We start from the raw sequence: 17,736 nt of genomic DNA, 5'->3' as shown, positions 1-17,736 counted from the left end.
CAACAGCCTGCCCGTGGATCAGGCCCTATGCCCAGCCCAGCCTTGCCACTGGACAGCCAACAGAAGACCAGGTTAGGTGTGAAATGCACCTTGTCATGCCCATTTTTTCCACTAAGGCTACTCCGGTTTCCCAGCAGCCGCTTCTCACTGTCACATCTGGCTTGTGTGGCCCCAACCCACAATGCAGCAAGCCACTACCTACGTCTCTAAATCCAAAGCCGCTCGTGCAGAAACGTCTGTTTGTCAGCAGCAGATCTGTCTCCTCCTTTCTCCTCTTGGTCACTTTTTGATTTTTCTGTACTGTGAGGTCCAGATCAGTGTCCCCGAGCTGACAGCGCACTGAATTCTCTCTTGTATGAGGGGACACTTTTCTCCTCTAACAGTCACCCTTGTTGCCACGAGATGGCAGCCACTGCTCACACACGGCAAGAGATTTTATGTGCTTTGTTCTTAAGAAAAGAAAACACATTCAAAAGAAAATGCCTCAGCCTTTTTTCCTTGGTAATAATTTGCCTTGTTCCTAAACGTTGAAGCTGATCTGGAAAATATGGTGCTAAAGTTAAGGGGGAAAACCAGACGGTATATGAAAAACAGACAGAGATTTTGGAGAGATGAGGTGAGCCAGGGCAGCTGTGTCTGTTTTATCACCTCTGCCAACCCCCGTCCCACTAATCTGGGCAGAATCAGGTGCCTGATGTGACAGGAATGCTTGGCTGGTTATTGATTTCCAGTGCCATCACTAACTTGGGTTTGGTTCTCCCACTCTTGCACAGCTTATCAAGGGAAGACATCTGTCAGCACTGTGGGCACCTCCACCTCTGCTTACCGCCTGAGCCTGGCCACCATGTCCCGCTCCAACACAGGCACTGGCACAGTCTGGGAGCAGGACAGTGAGCCTTCCCAGCAGGCTTCGCAGGACACGCTGAGCCGCACAGATGAGGAGGATGAAGAAAGTACGTGGCTACTGACACGAGCTAAGCCCCCAAGATTGAAGATGTTTTCTTGATGCCCAGAGGACGGCTGGCAGGGGAAGACAGTTGTCCCTGTCCCAGTGTGAACAAAAGGCCCATAAAGGGCATGAGGCTAAGAAACTGGTGTGGTTGCTACACAGTTCATGGTGTTAAAGCTTGGGTCGTTACATACCTCCTCATTCCCTCCTGAGCTCTGGGTAGTGAAAAAGGAAGGGCATAGGCAGATTTTTAGTGTATGAGACCTGGGCTGACATGCAATCCTTGCAGTGCTGACAAGGCATTTGGCAATCAGTCCCCTCTTTGACCTTCATCATGCCAGTAGGCAGGGGCTGTGGCTGTCTCTGTAGTTAGGATCCTGTTCCTGCAGGATCTTAGTACTTCCTGCTCATCACTTCTGTCCAGATTCTCCCACGTGGAATACATTGTCCTTGTGCTGCATGGGATCCAGCTGTGGCTCTCTGCAGCATGGAATGTCTGTGTGCTTGTGTCACTTGATTAACAAAGAGGAAATTAAGCCTTAAACCTACTGACAACAAAAGCTTGATCTCCCTTTTGGGCAGCTGGCAGGTTCTGGGTTTGCCAGGCTTTCTGGTGCCAGTTTAGAAGGAATGGGATGGTGAATCTTTTGGGGACTAATTTACAATGACCTGAATGTTGCTTTGTCATTTCAGCTGAGTTTAATGTTATTCTTGGAATTTTGCCTTCTCTCTGCTTCTGAGCTGTCCATCTGGTTCTGAGTTGTCCTTCACTGAAAGCCAGGGTAGAAAACTCCGCTCATATGTCATCAGGCTTGGGCTTCCCCCTACTTTAGCAGGGATACTGTCTGCTGGTGCTGCAATGGTTGGGTGCCTCAGTGCCCCAATGCCTGAAACTCAGGCGCTTCACTTCTGTATTTGAGGACTGCTGACTATTCCCTAAAGACATTAAACAAAAGGAGTGAAAATGGGTGGCTCAAAAGAAAGGCTTGTGCAGTTACAGCAGAATTGCCTTTTGGGAAAGGACAGTTAGCCTGAAACTTTCCAGGCTCAGCCCAAATTTATTTTAGCTGGGTTCATCACTAAACACTGTACAATCCACCCAGTATTGTACTGCTGATACATTACTCAGATACTCGCTGTGGCAAACTCTGTTTTCAGCCTCAGATTAATTATGAGCCACTGTGTGGAACGATGAGTGCTATCTTCCTATTTGCTTGCGGCAGTATTACTTCAACCCTGCCTTGACTTAATGCCACCATAAAATATTTCACTATATCAAAACTGGAAAAGGTCAAAAAGAAAAGAGAAAATTACACAAAACTTCGCCTTTGTTTTATTTGTTTATTTGTAATTAGAAGTTGTTCTGGTAAACCCCATAACAGAGTCATTTCTTTCCAGGTACTTGATGTAATTTGAAACAGCACTGAAAATTTTGAGCAGTCCTGAACACAATCCAACTGTCTGCATAATTCAGTTGCAGTATGATGTATTTGAGTCAATTTATCCAATTTTTGGTGGCATTTTAAAATGCATGTCCCAAAGGCTGTTAAAGGGTGTCAGTTCTGCATTTTGCTGTTACGTATTTTATCTTTTGTAACAGTGCTTTGCTATATCATAGCAGCAGTTTATTTCACACCAGCAAAATGTCCAATTACAACTTTTATGCCAGAAAACACTGTATATTGAAAACAACTTGTTAATCACAGGAATTAAGCCCTAGTGGAAGCTGAATTCCCCAAACATGTTTTCCTGAGAGCCATATAAGCTGAAAGCATACATAAATCCCTGGCCCATGTGTGCTGGGTTCCTCATCATGCAGGGTTCTATGCATATATCTTTCTGAACTGTGACGGTAAAATCTAATGGAATTACTCAAATTTGCAGGCTTGGGGTCTTGGTAAGTAAATGCTGGGTACACCTTTGGCATTCTGTTACCTCTTGACAACTGTGAATACGTAGGTGGGGTTTGGAGTGGTTGTTTCCTCTCCTTTCCTGCTTTTTCTTTCTTTCTAGATGACTCCTTGAGCATGCCCAGTGTGGTAAGTGAACAAGAAGCATACCTTATGGGTGCCATTGGGAGGAGGCGGTTCTCCAGCCATCTCTCCAGCGTGTCTGCACCTCAGGCTGAGGTGGGCATGTTACCCAGCCAAAGGTAACAACATAGGCTTTTCACCTTTCCCACTATATTAATGAGAGCAGAAGTGGCGCAGGTATATTATGTGTACGTCAGAGATGTGGGACAGTAGAATCAGTGCCAGCATAGTGATGCTAAATTCATTCATCCTGAAATAGTGTCGGACCAAGGGTTCAGGGTTGGAAATAATGATTTTCCAGGATGATCTGTGTTGCATAAGGTCCATAAGAACAAGCTGTCATCCATAGAAACCTTCCTCTTAAACAGTTTCAGAAACCCTCAGCACTATTATTTTCCTCTGCTACTACCGTGGATAGCAAAAAGAAACCATATGATTTTGGGGTTATGCATTGAACCAGGGGACCGTACACAATCTGTGTAGGGAGTGGGGAGGAATCCTGAGAACCTGGGAAGGGGGGGCAGAGGCATCCTGTTTGATTTACTTCATTTTCTTCCTTTTAGTCTTTGTCCTTCCTAGGACAGTAGCTAGCTCATCAGAGAAACTGAATGTCAAGTTCAAAGATGGGATTTAATACTGTTTAAAACCAGAAATACACTTGTTGGTAGAAATAACCTTGAATGCCTCCTGGTTAACATGGAGTGGTGAGAAAGATATTGGAATTTGGGAAATGTACATCTTTAGAAGATGTAGAGAGAAGTTTTACATTTAAATGTGATTTTTTTTCTAAGTAAGCAATGTTTATTGTTTTATTTGTCTGTGACATAGCTATCCAAGGATATCTGACAATGGACAGATTAATTTATGTTACTTCCTTTGAACCTTTAAAGAATAAATTCTACATTATCTCTTGACCAGCCTTGGAAAATCAAACAACATTGTTCCCTCCCCAGTCTTGCTTGGAATTAAAGAAATAACCTTGATACATGAAGGAAAAGTAACAGCCGTGGTACATATCAGCAGAGATAGGAGAAATTATTTACAAGAGAGAAGTTACACAGATTTTATCTGGGAGTTTTCACAAAAGGGCTTACAGGAACTCATTTGACTTTTGAACTCAATTGATTCAGTCCCTTTGTTTCTTGAAAAATTAATATGCAAGACTGCATTTTCCTCAATCTTTCACTACCATCTTCAGTGCATAAACTTCCTAAGAGTCACAGCTGACTGATACCAATGTTTGCTTTGTGCAATCCCAAGTCATGGTGATGCTGAGAAAAAAAAGACTTTAATTACAACAGAGCTTTGCTCTCTACTTTTTAAGTACATGGTATACCAGGAGAATCGCTTTTCATCTGTGTAGAGAAAGTACAAGCTCAGCAAGCTTAATCATAGTCCACAACATCATGCCCTTTTTAGTTATGGATGGTCTCTGGGCTTTCAGACTGCCTCACAAATGTAAACCAATTAATGTTAAGTAATATTATTATTGCTTTCCTGCTGGTAACCCAGCAGACTTCTTTCATGTTTTTCCTATGGGCTGAGAAGGCTGCTCCTGCCCGAATGGCTGAAGTGTAGAAAAGCAATGTAATTGTGTACTCGTTTGCCAGGATCCATGCCAGCTGTTTACTTAGAGTTTCATTGCACTACGAGACCTTGTTTTCCAGATGTTTGTCCTTAGAGTTGTACCAGAAGGAGAGTGGTCTATAGCTCATGGGAGATAGATTAGCCCTCCCTCAGGAAGAACTGGCTCATGGGGAAGGGGGAAGAAAAAAGCTTTCTATGAAGTTGAAGTAAATAGAACCGAAATAAATGAAAATGCTGCAGGAAAATGGCTTTGAAAACAGTTCCCTGCCCTTATTTCCTGTGGAGACACATCCTACTGAACTTCTCAGCTTCCCAACTCTCAGCAGAGATGTAGAAATCTCCATGTAGTGTAAACTCCCTCTAAAGACTGCTCCTGTTATCAGATGTTCTTTCAGCTCCTCTGAGTCATATATGTGCTGTTGAGCGTGCGAGACCAATTAATGTTACCGTCCTTTTTTTACTTTTTTATTCCGTTGATATCTTTTCCCTTGAAAACAGAGACAATCGCATGCTTTTTGCATTTTCTTTCCCTAAATTCTTAATCTCCCTGCCCCTCCTGCAGTGAACCTAATGTCCTCGATGACTCCCCGAGCCTGGCCACTGAGGGCAGCCTCTCTAGGTACAGTGTTAACACTACCTGTCTGTCAGTGTGTGTGCTGGGAAATGAGCCGTTTCCAATCTCCTCTGTCTCTTCCCCTCACCTTTTGTCACTCTCTCCATCTCTGTCTCTTGTGGCTCATTGATATTCAGGCCTGCAAGTTAAAGGTGTAGCAACCCACCTTCAGTTTTCAGCTTTGATTGCCAATAACTTTGAGGACGCTAAGGGGAAGGGGACAGGAAAAGCTGTAGCAAGTGAAATAGCAGTCTGGCTGGCTAGTCTCAGGGTTTTCCCCTTGTTTAGCAATTGCTTGAAAGGCATGAGAAAGATTATCCACAAGGCATTAGCTGTAGCCTGTTATAAGCATTAGTCTAGAGGCTTATATAAAACAGAGACATCTGTTTTTCCATTCATCTCACAATGCTGTCGCCACAAAAGACTTAATATCAAGCTGTGTTCTTTAACATTCACTCATAAAACTAATTATGATAAGTCCTGTGGAATATAGTTCTCTGTGGATGCTTTACAGTAATTCTCATTATTTTTACAAAGCGTTTCCAATTATCAAATGACACCTTAGAAAGCTTGCAGGTGAACCCCATTAATATATATTTAAAATTGCCCTGTCAGTGCTGGAGTTCAGGTCTAGCTGTACCCCATTACCCGTGGACAGGGGAGTTTGTGTGCAAACGCTGTTACAGCCATGCCTGTCAGATGGGTCAGGAGTGAGCTCAGAAGGGAGGTCTGTGCCTTTAACGGCCAGCTCATTCGTGTTAATCATCCTTGCTGTCCTGACACTGTGCTCACACCTTTCAACCCATCCTCATGAGGTCGGAGAGCTGTCATTAGTCCCAAGGGCATCTCTGTTTCTTTCCAGAAGAACACAGCCCCTTATGTTGGCAACACAGAGGGTAACACACTATATCATTACTTTACCACACCAGCTGAAGATGTGCATATGTTGAGAGGTGTTTGTATGAATGGTTTCTATTTTGTTAGCTTGGTTTTAGATGTCAGTAGTGGGGTTTTTTGGGGTGGGGACAGGCTGCTTTGTTTGTTCGTTCTTCTCAGCTGAGAAATGGAGAGTTTATCATTGGTGGTGTCACTGAGATCATCCCATGATTCATGGTGTCCTTTGTGTGTGTGAATCCTGCTTTGGCAGATCAGTCTCTTAATTGGTGCTACTGTAGGAGTGGCATTAGGAAAAGACATCGGTTTGTTGGCAGGTGCAGGAATATTATTATCTGGTTTTGTGATAAAGCAAAATGGATTGCATGGTCATCTGAGTGTGTTTGGGGGCCTAAAGAGAACAGAAGTCATTCAACCGAAGAATTAAGTGCCGTCCCTTATGCAGAGCTAAAAACTCACTACACTTGAGGAGGATGACGAAGGAGAAGGTCCATATCCGAGTTAAAGCTATAATGACCTGATACTAGGTTACATCAGTGTTGAATTTGAAATGTTTTGATCTTGTAAAGTGGGGGGAGTCACTCCTAATAACGGTGGTGAGGCTGAGGAATATGAGACAGCTAAGTCAACAGATGAGTTCAAATGCAATAATTTATTTTGAACCCTGAAATGTAATCAGCTGTACAGTGGGTTCCTACTCATTTCTGTCACACCAATTTTTGCTAGGGACCAGGACACTCTCCTCCACCCTGCTCTATGGTACAGACATTTCCTTAGGCAAAAAGGTTAACAGATGAAGTTGGGAGTCAGTTCTGTTGAGGTTTATTATTCTTTTCAAGGAGCGGGCACTAACATCTGAAGGAGGGGCGTCAGGGCTGCAAAGCCTTAGAAAGAATGAAGACAGGGAAATACTGCAGATTTTTATAAAAAGGCTAGGTTAGAGTTCTGTGAGGAAGAAAAGATGTTTCAACTGCATTGTTAAATGTGCAAATTGGATTCCTTCTCTAAAGGACAGAAGTAATAAAGCAGAGATTGTAGGAGCTTATTGTGCTGTGTGGATCATAGGACAGAATTGATGTGTTTTTATATTCAGGAACATTAGTTTTGAATAAAGCAGGCTCGAGTTTTTCTTACATAACTTTGATTTCAGCTGGAGCACAATAATAACTGTTTAGGATTGCCTTCTGAATTCAAAAGCTGCTGTTTAGTCATAACTGACATAAAGAAATAAATCATACAGAGACTAGACCCTTATGGAAGGTAAGAGTTTTAAATAAATTAAGTAAATAGTGACAAACACCAAAACCAATATCTGTTTCCCTTTGTTCTATTGCAATTAGAGCCAGCCATGTAGAAAAGCAGTGAAGACGGGAAAAGGATAGCATTTAAGTGTTCAGAAGTAAACAGATAGCATAGGGTGGGTATGGGGCTGAGGAGCATATGTGTCCAGCATCGTGATTTGTTGTGGTTATAATGTGAGAGGGGAGGATATATTCCCAAATCAGAAAGGAAGAAGAATAAGTCACTGTAATGGAAATCTATTGCACAAACACATTTCCTTTTAATGTTTGTTGTTATGCCTATCTTAGCTTAATGGTGCCTGATAGGGAAAATCAGAGTGATTCACTTTGCCAGGTCAAGTGTAGCAGATCTAACACTGTCTGGGCTAGGATGTGTCTGGGAATACAAGAACTGGAGTTCATCTACATTTTAACCCATTCTCCACTGGCCTTTGTCCACTAACCCTCTCATTCAGATGTCTTGGGACACAAAGTGTGTACGTTCTACTGTAACGGTGTGGCAAGCATGTACATCTTCTTAATAGACTTTTAAACTCCTTGCTTCCTTTGTCTCTGTTTTGTTTTCTTCTTTGTTCTTTCTTTTTTTTTTCTTTTTTTGGCTGCATGGTTTCTTGTAATTCATGAGCATTACTTATTATAATTGCCAACCTGATGAAGTTTCTTTTAGCCCCCACTGTGTGACTGCACTGGCTGTCATTTGTTGTAGTGCTGGCAACATGCTTCCACGAAGTTGGGTTGGTTTGATCTTTTGCTCACATGTCTCTGCCCTAACTATGTAACGGGAGTAACATTATTGTGAAGACAAAATCCCTGACAGAGATACTCGGAGACTGACAGAGCATCTTTGTGTTGGGCAGCAAAACCTTCTGGTTTGTTATTCCCAAATAAATCTGTCTTATGTACTGCAGAAAACCCCTACTTATCGATCACATTGCCACAGGGGGGAAACGTACTGTCAGCTGAAATGGCATTTGATTCAGTGTTCCTTGATTGCGTCCCGCGGGCTGCCAGAAAAACAGTATACTCCTGGTCAGGTCTGGTAAACAAGAAGAGACAGAAAAGGAGGGAGGGTCGGCTACGCAGAGCCAACAGTCTGCCTGCCACACTAATTTTCACGGAAACAAGATCAGTAGCGCTGTTCTTTGATGTGAAAAGAAACCCTCACAAGCCCTCATGAAGTGAAAGGTTATATCTGAAAATTCAGCCACTCATCTGAAATTTGTGGTCTTTTATGATTTTCTCTCTCTTTCCTTCCCTTCTTCAAAATTTGGGGATAGAATGCAAAAAGGCAGCCACAGCAGGACTGTGCTGTGCGCAGGCAGCTCTGCAAAACTCGGCTGCTCTCGGGTCCACCGTTTGCCTGCAATAGATATCTGCAATTTCAGCTCATGAGATCATCCCAAATTATACCAATTTATGTAATGATTCAGTACTGGAAGTAAACATCCCCCAGCTCACTAAACTCATTTCACTTATGATATAAGCCAGGCTGAAAATCCCAGACTCCAGCAGGAAGACACAAAGTCCAGCCTTTCTTTTGCTCACCTATTGTTTGTCTTCAGTGCACAGATTACTCCACGGGAATTGGTTTTTTCCTCATGTGTAGCCTCTGTGCCTTCATGCAGTCTGTACTCCCTTTATCTAAGGACTTTTTCAAAGTGTTTTCATGATGCATGTGAAATGAGTTTGTTTCACCACTATAAACAGTGTTTTGTACTGAATATAATTGTAGTCTTTCTGCTACAGACATACATGTCTCCTCACTCATAGAACTAAGAGTTACTGTTTCTTCATCAGAAATTGTAACAGTATTCTCAAAGCTAGTCCATTATTTTTTCAAGACCTTCTCCAGCTAATTCCTACTTAATTCATATACTGGTAACTACTCTAAAAACTTCTTAAAATTCAGAAGAATAAGTTTTTATGTAATCCTAGAAACAGAAGATGAAGAAAATTCTGCAAGCTGTAATTTCAGGTAGTCTAGAGCACAAATCTAAAGACTAATTTACGCTCAGTCTCTTTGCTTTAATAAGGAATGATGTGTTGCTTTCAGGACCTACCAGTCGTATGTGCTGCAGTCATTGTCTGGGTCAAGAACACAGTCCCACTAACAGGAAGTAACTTTGAAGACTCTGCTTATTCATAGGCGGGTGTCAATACCCTACCTAAAAGCTGGAAAATATGTTCCAGAGACTGGTGATCTCATTTGGAAGAGCTGTCTGAGGGAGAAAAGGACTCAAAATATATCTTGTTTGTTCTGGCTTTGAGATTGCAGAAGCTTTTCCTTTTTTTCCAAACCACTGCAGCTGTGGTGAGATTGCCAAGGGCATGCCTAGGATTATTAGGCTGTGGTCAGACAATCAGAAGAGAAACAGCTTCAGGGTCTTAAGATGTCTCTGTCCTTGAACTTGCCTATTGTCACCCCAGTAGAGCTGGTAGAAGCACACGCATATGATTTAGTGCAAAGTCTGGCTTTAGTTTAAATGGGTGAGGGAGGGAGGAATAGGACTTTTAGGTCAGGTAGCCAGACTTTGACCTGAAGCAGACCAGGAGGCTCTCATGTTCTGTTCCACCAAACCTTCTAAGGGCAATAACTTCTGCCAAAGTGAAGAACGAGCTGTTCAGGAGACAGAACATTTTAAGCCTCTCCACAGACATCCTCCATGTCTTTTCTGACCAGGTCCCTTGGTTTGTCTTCTTCCTCTGCTCCTGGAAGGTCAGGCGATTAAACGTTCACTCTGTTGGTGGTACTGAGCTCCTCCAGGGAAACATCTAGAGAAAAGAATGTTGTTTTCCTTTAGATTAATGCAGGCCAAAGGCAAAATGGATTGCAACACTGAATCTTCAACAATTGATGCCAGATATAGCTGGAAGTTGCTTAAATAGGATGTGTGGCTCAGTGGATTCCAGTCTGTCCCAAATAAGCAGCTGCCTGATTTATAAGAAGTCCATCTTAAATGTTAGTTGCTATTGTAACCATATGTCTCTCAGACATAGTTCATTCAGCTAAAATGTTTTGTGACCACTGTCTACTAAATGACCAATTTTTAACTGTTTGGAGGAATACAGTGCTTTGATAAAAATGAGGGGAGGGTGGTATTTTTATATTACATAGATTAAATAGTCAGTTGAATGGTAGAATGAGATGGTATGTAGCCGAGTATGTTTTGTTGCTAAAGATTCTTTTACTGCGGATTTTCAGATATTTTGTGCCAAGGTATTAAAAACAAAAAAGCTGTGTTTTTTATATATATATAAAATAATTTTTTTATATATATATATAAAATAAAATTTACGTTTACTTGTCTTTTTTGTTTGTTAGCCACAAAAAGACTTAAGGCTGCAAGTGTTGAGTGTGGGGCCTTGTTCACATAACTCATGCATCCATTCTGTGAATGGATCCTTTGTCACTTTGTGTTTGTTTTTTGTTTGTTGACTTAAATTGAAATTAAAACCAGATGACAAAATTGTGATGAGGCTGTGGAGTCTATTTGGGAGCAAAAAAATTAGCTTTTACAACATTGTCCTTGAAAAAGGAAAAGCAAACAAGAAGGCTTTTGAGCTAGGAAGCTGGTATTCTTGCGTTTATTGATGTGGCAAAGGATGCAGAGAAGTGAGTGTTGCTCAGTGGGATGCATCAATCAATGACTGAAAACTGAAATCTGCAGTTATTTATATTTGGATGCTACCTGTGTGTGGCCAAGTCCTGAATGCCATGACTCCACCTTCCACCCTTCCCTAAGCCCCGGAAGCCACAACCCAACAGACACGTCCCCCCCATCCTTCAAAGACAGTATTGCTCTTTGAAGTGACTGTGCCATTAGTGATTGGTTTATTTATTTATTTATTTATTTATTTAAGTCACTATTGCCAGGACACCTGCTACTTATACAGGGTGCTTCTGTGCTTGGCCTAATGCTGTCAACATCTAACAGGGTGGCAAGCGTGCAGAGCGAGCCAGGACAGCAGAACCTTCTTCTGCAGCAGCCCCTGGGGCGGAAGAGAGGCCTACGGCAGGTGAGAACACGGGGAGTGAAGAAACCTTCTCTCCTTCTGTTTGAGTCAGTGGGGTTTTTCTCATCTGTGTCTGTTTTGAAATGATTTGTGGATGTGACATGTCCCGTTTACCTAATTTGTGATATACCAGTGCAGTCCGTTGAGTTGGCAGGAACCGTAGCACAAGTCGTAGCTGTGAGGTCTGACAAATCCCTGAGAGAGGAGGGGCACTTTGTTTTGAATTCCCCAACCTTTTCCTCTGCAGGCTTTTTTTTTTTTTTTTAATTAAACGATGGTCACACAATCTGCATTGCATTACATTCAGTATTGAAACTGAAAAGGCACAAAACCCAGAAGTTCATATGAAGGAGATGTCTGAGCCACGGGAACCTTAAAACCTGTATCTGCTAAAAGTAGAGTGAATGGACATCTAGAGGAATAGACAATGATGATCTGTTCTCCTTACAGAGGAGAAGTTGTGTAATATGTGAACATACATCAGCCTAACTCTTTCTTCCAACGTTTAGCTTCGGCGACCACTGCTATCACGTCAGAAAACTCAAACTGAACCTCGTAGCCGTCATGGAGCTCGACTTTCAACCACGCGGCGGAGCATCCAGCCAAAACCAAAACCTAGCGGTAGGGCAGTGCTGCATTTCCACAACCAGTGCTTCATATTTGAAAGAAGAAAATACTAGGTTGTTGTTTTAGCTTAAAAGAAAAGTTAGTATGTTGTTAGTAGCCTGTATTAAAGTGAAGTCCCAGCAGTTTTATCCTTTTTCCTAGTAAGTGGATATCCTATCAGAAAAATCACCCCCTCAAAACACTTTGGTGGTTTCTCCAAACTGGACAGTGAATTATCATGTCTCCTAGAGGAGTGCAGAATTTAGGGGACAGGTGTCCTCTATTCAGGACGCCTTGTCCAAAACCTCCAGATGTGCAAATTTTGAAGCTGCTATTGAAAGTAGTAGAAAGAAGGAAATTCCCATCATTTGTAAGCTTAGCAGTGCAGAGCTTTAAGGGTTGTATATGGAAGTGAATATAGGACTATTCTAGTCCATGCCATATGTTTCCAGGAGTCAGCACTGCCAAGCAGAGCAGGTGGCTGTATTCTGTACCATCTTAAAGTGAGCAGTTAACTGTGGAGGAAACACCTGGAAGACCAAAGGTTGCTTGCGAACTTTCTGGGTTTCTAACCACTCAGCCAGGACTGTGCTGGGGCAGCAGCACTGCTGGAGATGTTTGAAACATAAAAGTTGACCCAAAGTAATTAAGAGCAGGAGCAGGGATAGCAGTTTTACTGTCAAGTTTTAGTCTAGCTGTCTTCACTCTGTGCTGTTCTGTTATTCCCAGATAGTGGACTCCGTCTGCAGGAATGGGGGGGCAATCAGCTGCCCTCTTTCTTTTCTCAGATTTCCTGCAAAACCTTGGGCAATTCCCTTATATATTTGCATCTCAGTTTTCCTTTTTTAGTTGAAGGCAGAAATGCCTAGCTCACATGGGAATTCAATTCAGTACATTCTTCTGGGATGGAAAGATGTTATGGGTGGCATTTATCTCACCAAGGCATGACAAAGGTAGGGTGACTCGTCTTCAGGAGAACCCTGACTCTTTCCGTGGCTTTAGAGGAAGCCTAGGGTAAAAGGCTTTTAGATTAGACTCCAGTTAGACAGCTTATAAAAGATGGGATGAATCACGAATCCCATCTTAGTTATAAAAACTCCAGGGATTCTCTCTTCTTTTCTTGTTGTGTTTCCCTTCCCAAATTGTAGCATCTTAATACTCAATTTTCTGGGCTTTCTACCCTTCAGCGGAGCAGAAGCGGTCGGTGACTTTCACTGAAGCCCAGCCTGAGGCAACAACAGTCTCCTCGGGGGACCCGTCGACTCCAGCAGCCCAGCAGCAGGGCTGCAGCCACAGCAGCCCCCAAGCGACCAGCAAGCAGGAGCCGCTAAGTAAACCTGTGCTGACTTCCTCACCTGCCATTGTTGTAGCTGATCTCCACAGCCAGACCACCGGCCAGGTAACGTGATTGACGGTTTTACTGTGTGTGTCTGTCTGCTGCTTCGTCAAAGCTGCAGCGCAAATTTATAGGGAAACACCTGATGCATTACAGCACTATAATGAAAGCCGGCGGGTGAGTGAAGGCAGCAAACTCTTCTGTGTGTCTACCCTTTAGGCTGAGTTTGCTGTCCAATGCCCTACTTTTGTAAAGCATCCACTTCTAGATCTATGCAATGATTCTTAATTTGCAAATATGTTTCCTGCATCTTCCCTTTTCACCTTCCCGTCACATATAGTAGTCCTTCTGGACCTGCTCAGCAGGGCAAGTTTTCATCAACAGGTTTTTACAGCTTGCTCGCGGAGAAATGCATCCTTAAGGAAGGACTCCTTCAAAACCTCAGGACTGTTTTAGCAAAAGCATCACATTTCAAAAGAAATTGCTTGTCCAACATTTTTCTGGTTGGACACCACTGAGAACAGTGCAGGGACAATCACAGTCATCCCTTCAACACATCAGTGACATTGAGATCACTTTTATACGCCCAGATATCTAGTGTCTTTTGGTGGTTATGTCCTTTGCCATGAACAAATGAAAGACACCCGTCTTGGGAATACACTGAAAAAAAATGAAATGAGGAAGCGTTAATGACTGAAATCAGATAACCTTTCTGATCATTGCTACAAATTTGATTCACCAGCAAAAATAGATCATTGTTAGGGCAAAATTTTAGGGATTTATAATCTGCAAGTGCCTGGTCCTTTATGGTAGAAAGTATTTCCAAATGAGAAAATATTTTATAGATGTTCCCTTGTTTTTTTGCCTTTCTCCCTCCCACTTTCTCTGAGCCTGACCACTGGCTCTCCTCAATTGCAGAGCGAGGCACTTTCTGCTGAGAAGGAGAAGGAAAAAGAGGAGGGCTTGGAGTCCCGGCCAACAACAGCACAAAGCACCCCACCCACACAGCTCTCTGACACCGAGGACTACGCTGGCCTTGAGACCACCAGCTTGTTGCAGCACAGGGACACTGTCCTTCACATCAGTGAGGACAATGGGATGGAGAACCCCTTGCTGGCCACTCACTTCAGCTTCACGCACGTGGAGCTTGGGGAGACTGATGTTGATCTAGATGAATCTCACGTTTAACGCTTGGGGAAGTGCAGTAGTGGGAGGAGGAAGAGAAAAGCATACCTTCTCCTCTAAGTTCCCTGGTAACTAGTAAGTAATTAAAACAAGAGCACTTTATTAACTGAAAGCAGAAAATAGCTAACAGCTGGTTGCTATAGACTGGCAAATTCCTGTTTGTGAAATCTATTTCAGTTCAGGGCAAGACCACAGGAACAGAGAATTTATACAAAATTCTCAGGGTAGGGGTGTGTGGGCAAATATGTGGTCCATAAAACCTTGATCCGGTAGCCATGTACTGTCATCAGCAGCCTTGCTGGGTAAGGGGGCTGTTGTACTGCATGAGAGAGAGAAGAGAAGCCTCTTCTGAGATTGTGCCCAAGATTTATTTTTGTAGCGTTTTTGAGAGGAGGGCTATATAGTAGCTGAATCCAAGGCTTACACCTTAGTACTGATAGTGAAAACACTGACCAAAAGTACCAATCTAAAGCTTGATTTTCAGAAGCCTGGGACCGTTGTTTCTAACTTGCAGAGCAATGATAAGCACCATGGAGCAATTAGACTTTTTTTTTTTTTTTGGCACTGCAGATTTTTTAGTTCTAGAGTTTACTTTTGTCTGTTGGTTTCATTCCACTCTGTAAGATATTGCCCTTGTTCTACAAAAATATTTGCTCTGTAAAACTAAATACAGTACATACCATAAGAAGGAGTACATGTGCTGTGCACAGATATAGATGGGCAAGGGGCGAGTGGTCTGCAGATGGTATAAATAGCCCACACAGTCCTGCTTAAATGTACTGAGTAATTCATCTCCACAGCTTAAAAAAAACCCCAAGAAACCGCATCTGGAATGTGTGGACCTTCTGGTACCTAGCAACTGCTCCACTGATGCTGTCATATGTACTTACATATAGGGATTTAAAGTAAATATTTATATATGGTATTTTCATGTTCCTATATATATAAATATATATGTACATTGTAAACAAAAGCTGGATATTGCAGGGCAGAAACTTGATGAAAGAATCTATTTTTGGCATGTTGAGATTGTATTTAAAAAGGTTCCATTTTATGTATGTAATGTTCATGGCTGCAAGTATTAGAGAGAGAGAGAGAGAGAGAGAGATGTAACATTTATACATAGGTGGAGATCCCCATGGGGGATCAGCTGAAGTCAGAGCTGAGTTATGGGCTATGCTGCAGCATCATGGAATTACACTGAAATGTGACTTTAGCCATTAGCCGCTTATGGGCAAACTGCAAAACAGCTGTGAAACAAACCATGAAATCATAAGCAACGCCCAAAGTTACCCTGTGCTTTGGGAATCATACACTGCCTTTTTCAGCTTATGTTAGAAGAACTAGAGTTTATAATCATGGCATTGTTGTGCTGGGGAAAATGTTCTAGCTCATCCTGAGAGTCTGTAAAATGTGCTAATTACCAGTTTGGCTCCCGAGGGCTTGTAATTTGGACGCACGCATCATAAAACAGCCTTACTGAGGAGACAGAACGATATCCTCCTATCCATCTCCCAAGAAAGGACTCGCATCTCTCTTCAACAGCTCTGAAATAGCTGCTTAAAATACTGCCATACAAACAACTGCCTCGCTGCTGTAGCGCAGCATGCGGTTTTTACTGTTGCGTGGAAAATTAACCATATACCTACAGCAGGTTTCAGCCTGCTGAAACCCATGGAGCCTTCGGGCTGTGCTGCCTGGTATTTGCCAAATGTTCGCATTTGACGGGAGCTGTGCACACCGATCTGAGGAGGGAACTCGGGCATGTTAAACCTCTGAAGATAGCAAAAGCCATCCTTCTCCCAGGCTCGCGGGTGTTGAGCATGCTCTGCTGCCACCGCGTTGGTGAGAGATGGAGACTCTCAGCACCTCTTGGGAAAAGCAAGGCTGAAAAGGCAACAATTTTGGTAGTGCACCGCCATATATATATATAGGTGGTGCACTAATGCACCTTTAAAGTGTACATGGTTTTGTAGGAGAGATGGTTGGGTGAAGATGGCAGCGTCTCGGTCTGCTGCTCAATGGGCGTCCTGAGTGACAAACCGCTTACTCTGCTGACCACCAACATGCTGTACCGCTTCTTATCTCCTCAGCGCACGGGAGCCAGGGCCAGCTACCTATAGGAGACTGCTTTGGATTAGCTCCTAGCTTGGAGGTCACTCAAAGAATTGCTATATTCCAGATGCTAAGTTTTATTATTAAGAGTGATGCACAAATGAGGAAAAGCTTCACTTTCAAATCCTGAGGTAGGCTGGGTCACTGGTAGTCAGGTGGGGGAGGAGAGGTTTAGATGCGAGCTGAGTAAATGGCTGGGATACAACACATACAGAATTTGTGGCGCATTTTACAGAGCGACCTTTTCTGCTGAAAATGAGAAGGAAGCATCTTCCTTGATGAAAAGTCGATGCCTCACCATGGTACTCCACTCTAACGATGACAAAATAACTGTGATTTACTTCATTTAATTCAATATATGTAATAAATGTTTCCATTCAGGTTTCCCATGGTCACCAGTGAACCCACAGTAGTAAGCCATAGCAAGGACTAAAATGCCTCTTTTTAATGTCTACCCTGCTAGAAATCAATGCAGCTTATAAATGATGTAATCCGTAATTTAGTTTATTCAGGTGGCCGGGCAGATGGCGTTGATTTTGTTGGATGGTTGTTGAGAGATGGACAAACAGGCAGACCAGTCGGTCTGTTTTCTCATGTGTTTTACTTTCCTATCGGTTGCACTTAGTACTGTACTAATGAGGTGCATACAACGTACTTTAGCTGGTTTTGTGATTTCCTCCACTATCTCTTGTAACAGAACTGGTGTATGTCTGCTGTGAAAACAAACGATGCTGCTTAAGTAGTGTTAGAGGCCTTAAGCGCATGTCATGTTCAACAAATGTCCAGGCCGTGTGAGTCTCGTCAGCGTGTCAGTCGGTCCCATTGCCTCAGCATTTTTACGCAAACCTTGACTAAATACACAGGAGTGACGGCAAAAGGACAGAGTTCTGTGTCTCAGCCTCTTGCGCAACACCGCATCGGTCTCCCTTTCTTTGATACGCTGCTACGCGAGGCTGTTTTGTCCCGGGATACAGACTGCATGCGTTAAAATTTACCCATCTCCTTTCAATCCTTGCCTTGCCGTAGCTCACCTGGCACCCGCAGCCCCCGGCCCCCAGGCTGTGGCAGGGTGCGAAGTAGCACAGCTGCCCGCAGCCGGCTTT

At 43.0% G+C, this 17,736-nt stretch overlaps 1 protein-coding gene across 17 annotated transcripts in view; it reads left to right on the top strand.

Annotated features, from left to right (window-relative positions):
• UNC80 (unc-80 homolog, NALCN channel complex subunit) overlaps window positions 1-17,513 on the top strand; it is a 135,206-nt gene extending 117,693 nt beyond the window's left edge. For 14 of the 17 annotated variants that reach the window (XM_030017566.2, XM_030017570.2, XM_030017564.2 and 11 more), the window contains 7 exons: window positions 774-953; window positions 2,963-3,101; window positions 5,132-5,188; window positions 11,313-11,394; window positions 11,901-12,012; window positions 13,185-13,396; window positions 14,252-17,513. In XM_030017566.2, coding sequence (XP_029873426.1) covers window positions 774-953; window positions 2,963-3,101; window positions 5,132-5,188; window positions 11,313-11,394; window positions 11,901-12,012; window positions 13,185-13,396; window positions 14,252-14,521 — 1,052 coding nt within the window. In that variant the 3' untranslated portion in view covers window positions 14,522-17,513. The remainder of the gene's footprint in view (window positions 1-773; window positions 954-2,962; window positions 3,102-5,131; window positions 5,189-11,312; window positions 11,395-11,900; window positions 12,013-13,184; window positions 13,397-14,251) is intronic. The other 3 variants (XM_030017569.2, XM_030017578.2, XM_030017565.2) reach the window with 2 other exon arrangements.
• The last annotated feature ends 223 nt before the right edge of the window (window positions 17,514-17,736 follow it).

The sequence above is a fragment of the Aquila chrysaetos genome, chromosome 6 (assembly GCF_900496995.4).
Source record: "Aquila chrysaetos chrysaetos chromosome 6, bAquChr1.4, whole genome shotgun sequence".
Lineage (NCBI taxonomy): Eukaryota > Metazoa > Chordata > Aves > Accipitriformes > Accipitridae > Aquila > Aquila chrysaetos.
The sequence above is the reverse complement of the archived record's forward strand: the minus strand, read 5'-3'. Positions and strand labels throughout refer to the sequence as shown.